We start from the raw sequence: 9,997 nt of genomic DNA, 5'->3' as shown, positions 1-9,997 counted from the left end.
AAAGACCACTGTGTAAGGTTCCCCCCACCAAGGTGAACTGAGGGGCTTTATTTTTATTCATTCATGGGATGTGGGCGTTGCTGGCTAGGCCAGCATTTATTGACCATCCCTAACTGCCCTTGAGAAGGTGGTGGTGAGCTGCCTTCTTGAACCGCTGCAGTCCTTGTGAGGTAGGTACACCCACAGTGCTGTTAGGAAGGGAGTTCCAGGATTTTGACCCAGCGACGGTGAAGGAACAGCGATATAGTTCCAAGTCAGGATGGTGTGTGACTTGGATGGGAACTTGCAGGTGGCGACGTTCCCATGCATCTGCTGCCCTTGTCCTTCTAGTTTGTAGAGGTCGCGGGTTTGGAAGGTGCTGTCTAAGGAGCCTTGGTGCGTTGCTGCAGTGCATCTTGTAGATGGTACACACTGCTGCCACTGTGTGTCGGAGGTGGAGGGAGTGAATGTTTGTGGATGGGGTGCCAATCATACAGGCTGCTTTGTCCTGGATGGTGTCGAGCTTCTTGAGTGTTGTTGGAGCTGCACCCATGCAGGCAAGTGGAGAGTATTCTGGATCCATGAAAAACCCCTTCGGCTGTCTGCAGCAAATATGGGTATGCTGCAAAATGTACATGGCATTTAAATGAAATGGAAGGGTTGTGAGGCAACTCACTCCTGTATTGAAGGAAACTGATATCCTTTGCACTCCTTGTATTGTTGACTGGGTACTGTTTTGTATTTTTTACATTTTTTATGAATAAAGTATATTTTGGAAATTTAAAAAAGTGTTGAGTAATGCATTGTAATGTGGGGTGGGGTGGGGTGGTGCAATGTGATGTGGTGTAAGGATTGTGTGTAATGTGGGTGGGGCGCTGTGATGGAGTGTGGTATGTTGTGTCGGGCAGCCTATGGGACAGTAGCGGGAGCGGCCGACTGAGTGAGGGAGTGGCTGAATGACAGATACCTGGAGCGCGTGCCAGGGGGCGGGGTTACAGAAGGAGTACAGACAAAGCAAGGAGATAAAGCAATATAAGTTAATCGGTAAAGGCTGTGTGAATTAATATTGGAAGAGCCGGCGAGCTTTGAGTTGTGTAGTACAGGAGGAAAATTCTGAAGTTTTTGAGAGAAACTTTCAATAAAAACATTACATTTCGACTGTGGAGATCTGATGAGTTTGTTCTGGTTGAAAAAACACTTCCAGCTGTTCACGGAAATCACTCAATGGATCCAGGAGTCGGATCCCAACAGTGTGTTGAAGGTAATGTTCTCCGGCTGTGCTGGAACTTCTGTCTGTAATATTTGTTAATCACTATGAGAGGTGTTCTACTGTATAATGCATAACTTTTATTACTTCTACTGCACAAGTCATACGTGAGCTTTTTCAAGTAGAAATATGTCATAATTTAACTTCAGCCCACAGGTGCAAACATTTTGCAGGTGAAGTGCATGTATATTAAGAGCTACATCTGATTTGGCTGAGATGTCAGAGCACAAAGAGTGAGATTATATATAAATTATAATTTGGAAATAGGTCATTTAACTCCACTAGTTTATGTTGGTGTTTATCCCCCCCAACTGAGCAGTAGTCCTCCTAGTCCTATGTGCTTGCCCTTTCCCCATATCCTGTTATTCCCCTTTAACCACTTGTTTAACCTATTTGTAAATGGTGACATAATTTCTGATTCACTTACTAACTCTAGTAATTTATTCCACAGCCTTACAAACTTCTGGAAAAACAATTTCGTGCTCTAACTTTATATGTAATTTCACCCCTGGACCATTCTCGATTCCCCATTCACTGGAAATAGTCTGGAGAGAAAATGTTACTGTGAAATGGTGGCTATTTGATTGAAATTATAGTGTCTCAAATGGGTGCAGATTGCTTTGATGAATTGAAGTTTGTGAGTGGGGGGGAGGAGGCAGGGATGTTGTGTGGGAGTGACTATTGAGGTAACTTTTGGGGTTCCAGTTACATTTTCAAAATTCAGAAATCATGTTTTTCTACAAAAGATTAAAACCCATTGATTAGAAAGCTGTATTTTAAATATAAAAATGCAAAATTTTATTGGGAGAGGTCAGCACAGTGGTTAGCACCGCAGCCTCACACAGCTCCAGTGACCTGGGTTCGGTTCTGGGTACCGCCTGTGTGGGGTTTGCACGTTCTCCCCGTGACCGTGTGGGTTTCCTCCAGGTGCTCCGGTTTCCTCCCGCATGCCAAAGACTTGTGGGTTGATAGGTAAATTGGCCATTGTAAAAGTTGTCCCTGGTGTAGGTAGGTGGTAGGAGAATTGAGGGAAGGTGGGGATGTGAGAGGGAAAATGGGATAGGATTAGTATAAATGGGCGGTTGATGGTCGCTGCGGACTCTGGCCGAAGGGCCTGTTTAGGTGCTGTATCTCTCGTGACATACGGTCATAGGGTCATACAGCACAGAAACAGGCCCATCGTGTGTCTATGCCAGCCATCAAGCACCTACCTATTCTAAACCCATTTTCCACCACTTGGCCCATAGCCTTGTATGTTAAGGCTTTTCAAGTGCTCATCTAAATACTTCTTAAATGTTGTGAGGGTTCCTGCCTCTACCACTTCTTCAGGCAGTGTGTTCCAGATTCCAACCACCCTCTGGGTGAAAATTGTTTTCCTCAAATCCCTTCTAAACCTCCCGCCCCTTACCTCAAATCTATGCCCCCTGGTTATTGACCCCTCCACTAAGGGAAAATGTTTCTTCCTATCTAATCTATCAATGCCCCTCATAATTTTGTATACCTCAATCATGTCCCCACTCAGCCTTCTCTGCTCTGAGGAAAACAACCCTAGCCTTTTCTGTCTCTCTTCATAGCTGAAATGCTCCAGCCCAGGCAACATCCTGGTGAATCTCCTTTGCACCATCTCCAGTGTAATCACATCCTTCCTATAGTGTGGCGACCAGAACTGTACACAGTACTCCAGCTGTGGCATAACTAACGTTTTATACAGCTCCATCATAACCTCTCTGCTCTTATATTCTATGCCTCGGCTAATAAAGGCAAGTATCCCATATGCCTTCCTAACCACCTTATCTACCTGTGCTGCTGCCTTCAGTGATCTATGGACAAGTACACCAAGGTCCCTCTGTACTTCCTAGGGTCCTACCACCCATTATATATTCCCTTGCCTTGTTAGTTCTCCCAAAATGCATCACCTCACACTTCTCAGGATTAAATTCCATTTGCCACTGCTCTGCCCATCTTACCAGCCCATCTATATTGTCCTATATTATACTTTCCTCCTCACTATTTACGACACCACCAATTTTTATCTCATCCCCGAACTTACTGATCATACCTCCTGTGCTTTCAATGTTTGTGTTTTGCCCCTCAAGGCTTTCATCTACTGATGTTTAATTCCCAACATATTGGTTATGCCTGTGTTGCTGTTTTTGTCTGCCAAACAATGAAGAGTGCAGGAGGGCATGCCAGGCGCAGCACCAGGCATACCTAAAAGTGAGGTGTCAGCCTGGTGAAGCAACAACACAGGAACACTTGCATACCAAACAGCAGAAGCAGCATGCAATAGACAGGACTAAATGATCCCACAGCCAATGGATCGGATCTAAGCTCTGCAGTCCTGCCACATCCAGTTGTGAATGGTGGTGGACAATGAAGCAACTGACAGACGGACGTCCTCAAATATCCCTATCCTCAACAATCAGTGCAAAAGACGAGGAGTGGATGATCCATCTTGGCCTCCTCCTGAGGTCCCCAGCATCACATACGCCAGTCTTCAGCCAATCCGATTCACTCCACATGATATCAAGAAACGGTTGAAGGCACTGGATACTGCAAAGGCTTTGGGCCCTACAACATTCTGGCAATAGTGCTGAAGACTTGTGCTCCAGAGCTAGCTCCGCCCCTAGCCAAGCTGTTCCAATATAGCTATAACACTGGCATCTACCCGACAATGTGGAAAATTGTCCAGGTATGTCCTGTCCCCAAAAAGCAGGACAAATCCAACCCTGCCAATTACTGACCTACCAGTCAATTCTCAATCATCAGCAAAATGATGGCAGGGGTTGTTGACAGTGCTATCAGCACTTGCTCAGCAATAATCTGTTCACTGCTCAGTTTGGGTTCTGCCAGGGCCACTCGGCTCCTGACCTTATTACAGCCTTCATCCAAACATGGACAAAAGAGCTGAACTTGTGAGATGAGAGTGACTGCCCTTGACATCAAGGCAGGATTTGACCAAGTAGGGCATCAAGTAGCACTAGCAAAACTGGAGTCAGTGGGAATCAGAGGGAAAACTCTCTGCTGGTTGGAGTCATACCTAGGAAAATGGTCGTGGTTGTTGGAGATCAATCCTCTCCGTCCCAGGATATCACTGCAGGAGTTCCTTAGGGTAGTGTCCTAGGCCCATCCATCTTTAGCTGCTTCATCAATGACCTTCCCTCCATCAGAAGGTCAGAGGTGGGGATGTTTGCTGATCATTGCACAATGTTCACCATTCGCCACTCCTCAGATACTGAAGCAGCCCATGTCTAGATGCAGCAAGACCTGGACAACATCCAGGCTTGGGATGATAAGTGGCAAGTAACATTTGCACCACACAAGTGCCAGGCGATGACCATCTCAAACAAGAGAGAAGCTAACCATCTCCCCTTATGTTCAATGGAATTACCATCATTGAATTCCCCACTATCAACATCCTGGGGGTTACCATTGACCAGAAACTGAATTGGATCAGCCACATAAATGCGGTGACAAGAGCAGGTCAGAGGGTAGGAATTCTGCAGCGAATAATTCACTTCCTGTCTCCCTAATGCCTGTCCATCCTAATGCCTGTCCATCATCTACAAGGCACAAGTCAGGAATGTGATGGAATGCTCTCCACTTGCCTGGATAGGTTCAGCTCCAACAACACAAGAAGCTCGACACCATCCAGGACAATGCAGCCCGCTTGATTGGCACCCCATCCACCACCTTTAACACCGATGCACAGTGGAAGCAATGTATACCATGTACAAAATGCACTGCAGCAACTCCTTCAACAGCACCTTCCAAACCTGCGATCTCTGCCACTTAGAAGGACAAGGGCAGCAGATGCATGGAAACACCATCACCTGCAAGTTCCCCACCACGCCACACACTGGGCAGAGCAATGTCAAATGGAATTTAATCCTGAGAAGTGTGATGTGATGCATTTTGGGAGGACTAACAAGGCAAGGGAATTTTTGGGGTGGTAAGACCCTAGGAAGTTTGGTGTACTTGTCCATAGATCACCTGAAGACAGCAGCACAGGTAGATAAGGTGGTTAGGAAGGCATATGAGATATTTTGCCTTTATTAGGCAAGGCATAGAATATAAGAGCAGGGAGGTTATGCTGGAGCTGTATAAAACAGTAGTTAGGCCACAGCTGGAGTACTGTGTACAGTTCTGGTCGCCACACAATAGGAAGGATGTGATTGCATTGGAGAGGGTGCAGAGGAGATTCACCAGAATGTTGCCTGGGATGGAGCATTTCAGCTATGAAGAGAGACTGGATAGGCTAGCGTTGTTTTCCTTAGAGCAGAGAAGGCTGAGTGGGGACCTGATTGAGATATAAAAAATTATGAGGGGCATAGATAAGATAGATAGGAAGAAACTTTTTTCCCTTAGTGGAGGGGTCAATGACCAGGGGGCATAGATTTAAGGTAAAGGACAGGAGAGTTAGAGGCGATTTGAGGAAATATTTTTTCACCCAGAGGGTGGTTGGAATCTGGGACTCACTGCCTGAAGAGGTGGTAGAAGCAGGAACGCACACAACATTTAAGAAATATTCAGATGAGCACTTGAAACACCATCGCATACAAGGCTACAGGCCAAGTGCTGGAAAATGGGATTAGAATAGATAGCTGCTTGATGGCCGGCACTGACATGATGGTCCGAAGGGCCTGTTTCTGTGCTGTATGACACCATCCCGACTTGGAACTGTATCGCCATTACTTCATTGTTGCTGAGTCCAAATCCTGAAACTCCTTTCCTAACAGCATTGTTGGTGTACCTACACCCCAAGGACTGCATTGGTTCAAGAAGGTAGCTCACCACCACCTTCTCGAGAGCAATTAGGGATGGGCAGTAAATGCTGGCCTAGCCAGCGATGCCCACATCCCTCTAACTAATTAAAAAAAGTGATTTCACTTAGAAAGTAATTATTTGGCAGTGAATTGCTTTTGTAAATCCTGAGGATATAAAGGATGTTGTTATAATCCCCATGTTTGTTTCGTGAAGTCAGAGTGCACTTGATGCACAATGGGCCATATCAGACGATGAATATCTAGACCCAATCATGTCAGTAATAACCATGTCTTGCTGTACTCAGCAAAATCCTCGAACTATTCCATGATTATCCTGGAAGCCAAAGGCCACACTGAATTTATTTTCTCTCCTGATTTAGTACCTCTTCAATACATCTTTGCCCCACCCTTCTATTCTCACTTCCTGTACTGACTATGAAGAACTCATGGATTTTGTTACCTCTAAGACTGAAGCCTTCTGTGCAGCTGTCCTCTGCTGCAATTCCCCTCCATTCTTCCTAGTCTCCAATTCTAGCATTGACTCACTTCCTTTCTTGCTCACTGCAGATAGGATCATCCATTTCATGAGACTATTTGCTCAATCTCCTCCTTATACAACTTCTAACCACTCAACTACCACCTCCCAATGACTACCCAAGCTGGCTCACATTTTTAACACCTCTCTTGTGATCAGGCACTGTCCCTTTCCCTTTCAAAATTAACACCCTCCACAGAAAATTTATTCTAACCAAACCATTCTCTTCAACTACTGCCCCATCTCTAACTTCTCTCGTCTTTAAGTTCTCAAATTTTTTTATTGCTGCCCAGTGCTCCCAAAGCTCCCTTCCTGTTCACACCCCTTTAGTCATCTTGCTCACAGTGCCAAAACTGCTATAGTTAAAGTTAGAAATGACCTCCTCTAACTTGACTGATCTGTAGTATTTGAGTCAACTGTGCCATCATCCTCCATTGACGCCTCTTTTTTTTTGTTTAACTCTACGGATGGCCCTTGCATGGTTATATTACTGCCTGTTGAAAGGTAGTGAGTGTATCTCTGCCACCTTTCTATTTTTGCTGTCATAAAATACTTCCAGCATCCCCCGCATTCTATCCTTGGCCCCCTTTGCCTCATCTAAATGAGAACTGCAACATTTCATTTTCAAATAGACAGTAACTAGTCGTCTTCAAATAAATCAGCATCCTGCCTAAGCATATCTATTCTCGAGTATATACAAGAAAACCTTCAAAAATGCGTTAAAATATCTTTAGGTATGCAGGAAAAACCTACATAAACTGCCAAAAGATGGTACTCAAATTTTTCAACCATTTAAGCTAACCATTTTTACATTGGAGAATGCGTCTCGCATTGCTGTTTCTATCTTTTGGCACCGAAAGCACTTTTTTGTGCTCTGAATGAATTCTCCCTTCATCAAAAAGTGGCTTTTCACACTATATTTTGCTTAATTGCAAAAAAAAGGTTTCGATGAGTTGATTAGAGAGATGTATTATTTAAAATCCAAAACTAACTTAATTAAAATTCAACTTCTACTGAAGTTGTTTTGGCCATAAGCTCTGTAGTAGCATCACTTAATCGTAATTGAGACATTCAAATACAATTTTGGGAATTTCAAATATTGTGGTAATTTTGTGTATAGATATGAAATAGAAATGCTTTTATTCTGTAGGCCTCCAGGCCAGACAAATCCTATGTATAAAAAGTTGTTTTCCCCTGCAGGTTCCTTCATTTCTTTAGCCTGCCCTTCCACTACTCAATGGGCTTTGTGTCAGATCATCAATATAACCAAAATAAAAGATGGTCACCCCCACAAAACACATGGAAAATTAAATGGGACTGACTATGAAACAGTAACTTGGCCTGAAACACAATACAACTTGTATGTTGGATTGGCCTTAGCAGTTACCTCTAGTCTCTTCATTGGATGCAGTTTTATACTTAAGAAGAAAGGCCTCTTGAGATTGTCTGAAAAAGGAATTACCAGAGCTGGTGAGTCTTCCTTTTTTGTATTGATATAATTTTCTTGGTAAGTTTCAAGGATCACATGGTGTGTATTTACTAGAACTACTGGTTTTGCAGAAATAAGTTCTGGCTAATCAATGCTTTCGTAAAATTTTGAAGTGTAGTTGGCACATGAGCTTAATATAAAACAATAACACGTGTAGATGAGTGTTGTTTCATGGTAGCTTGCAAGCCAAGAGCATGTTATTTTCCTCTATGCAACCAATAAATAACCAGAAATTGCAGGACTGTTGGCCTGGGCTGGCCAGTCAAAGTCTTACACATAGTTCTTTGTTTGGCTGAAGTGAGGTTCCCTGGATGCTTTGTTTACCTGTTCTGCTTACACATTTTGTTTCAGTGCCAAGGTGCAGTAGAATAGTGCATGATGAACAAAACAGGCAGTCCTCCTTCCATTTTGACCCAGCTAAACTATATTTTTGGACTTGATTCTTGTACTTTCATTATGTATTTCTGGATATGGGCTAACAGTTGATTCTTCAGCTATGTCGCAATACACTAATGAAGGTAAAGATCCAAAACTTTTGTTTTATCTTAATGACAAATTAAGCTTTTCATTTTTTTTTTAAAGAAATAGAATGTATTACTCTTAAAATCCTCTGAATGTTAAGGTTTGATTAATTAGATATTTCATGAAAATTGTAATTTTAAAAAATTCATTCATGTTATGTGGGCATCTCTGGCTAGGCCAGCATTTATTGCCCATCCCTAATTGCCTTTGAGAAGGTGGTGGTAAGCTGCCTTCTTGAACCGTTGCAGTCCTAGGGGTATAGGTACGCCCACAGTGCTGTTAGGAAGGGAGTTCCAGGATTTTGACCCAGTGACAGTGAAGGAATGGCAATATAGTTCCAGGTCAGGATGGTATGTGGCTTGGAGAGGAACTTGTAGGTGGTAGTGTTCCCATGTATCTGCTGTCCTTGTCCTTCTAGGTGGTAGAGGTTGTGGGTTTGGATGGTGCTGTCTAAGGAGCCTTGGTGCATTGCTGCAGTGCATCTTGTAGATGGTACACACTGCTGCCCCTATGCATCAGTGGTGGAGGGAGTGGATGGGGTGCCAGCCAAGTGGGCTGCTTTGTCCTGGATGGTGCTGAGCTTCTTGAGTGTTGTTGGAGTTGCACCCATCCAGGCAAGAGGAGAGTATTCCATCACACTCCTGACTTGTGCCTTGTAGATGGTGGACAGGCTTTGAGGAGTCAGGAGGTGAGTTACTCGCCACAGGATTCCCAGCCCGTAACCTGCTCTTGTAGCCATGATATTTATGTGGCTACTCCAGTTCAGTTTCTGGTCAATGGTAGTCCCTAGGATGTTAGTGGGGAATTCAGTGATTGCAATGCCATTGGATGTCATGGGGAGGTGGTTAGATTCTCTCATTGGGAGATGGTCATTGTCTGGCACTTGTGTGGCATGAATGTTACATACCACTTATCAGCCCAAGCCTGGATATTGTCCAGGTCTTGCTGCATTTCTGCACGGGCCGCTTCAGTATCTGAGGAGTCACGGATGGTGCTGAACATTGTGCAATCATCAATGAACATCCCCACTCTGACCTTACGATTGAAGGAAGGCTATTGATGAAGCAACTGAAGATGGTTGGGCCTAGGACACTACCCTGAGGAACTCCTGCAGTGACATCCTGGGACTTAGAAGATTGACCTCCAACAGCCACAACCACCTGCCTTTGCGCTAGGTATGACTCCAACTAGCAGAAAGGTTTCCCCCGATTCCCATTGACTCCAGTTTTACTAGGGCTCCTTAATGCCATACTTGGTCAAATGCTGCCTTGATGTCAAGGGCAGTCACTCTCACCTCACCTCTTGAGTTCAGCTCTTTTGTCCATGTTTGAACCAAGGCTGTAATGAGGTCAAGAGCTGAATGGCCCTGGTGGAACCCAAACTGAGCATCAGTGAGCATCTTATTGCTAAGCAAGTGCCGCTTGATGGCACTTTCGACG

The 9,997-nt window shown here is 44.3% G+C and overlaps 1 protein-coding gene across 1 annotated transcript in view; it reads left to right on the top strand.

Annotated features, from left to right (window-relative positions):
- The first annotated feature begins 988 nt into the window (after positions 1-988).
- Positions 989-9,997, top strand: part of LOC137384258 (magnesium transporter NIPA2-like) — a 42,328-nt gene continuing 33,319 nt past the window's right edge. The window contains exons 1-2 of the mRNA XM_068058062.1: positions 989-1,240; positions 7,748-8,017. Of these exons, the coding sequence (XP_067914163.1) occupies positions 1,204-1,240; positions 7,748-8,017 (307 nt within the window). The 5' untranslated portion in view covers positions 989-1,203. The remainder of the gene's footprint in view (positions 1,241-7,747; positions 8,018-9,997) is intronic.

The sequence above is a fragment of the Heterodontus francisci genome, chromosome 1, assembly GCF_036365525.1.
Source record: "Heterodontus francisci isolate sHetFra1 chromosome 1, sHetFra1.hap1, whole genome shotgun sequence".
Lineage (NCBI taxonomy): Eukaryota > Metazoa > Chordata > Chondrichthyes > Heterodontiformes > Heterodontidae > Heterodontus > Heterodontus francisci.
Note: the sequence above shows the minus strand (reverse complement) of the source record. Positions and strands in the feature narration are given on the sequence as shown.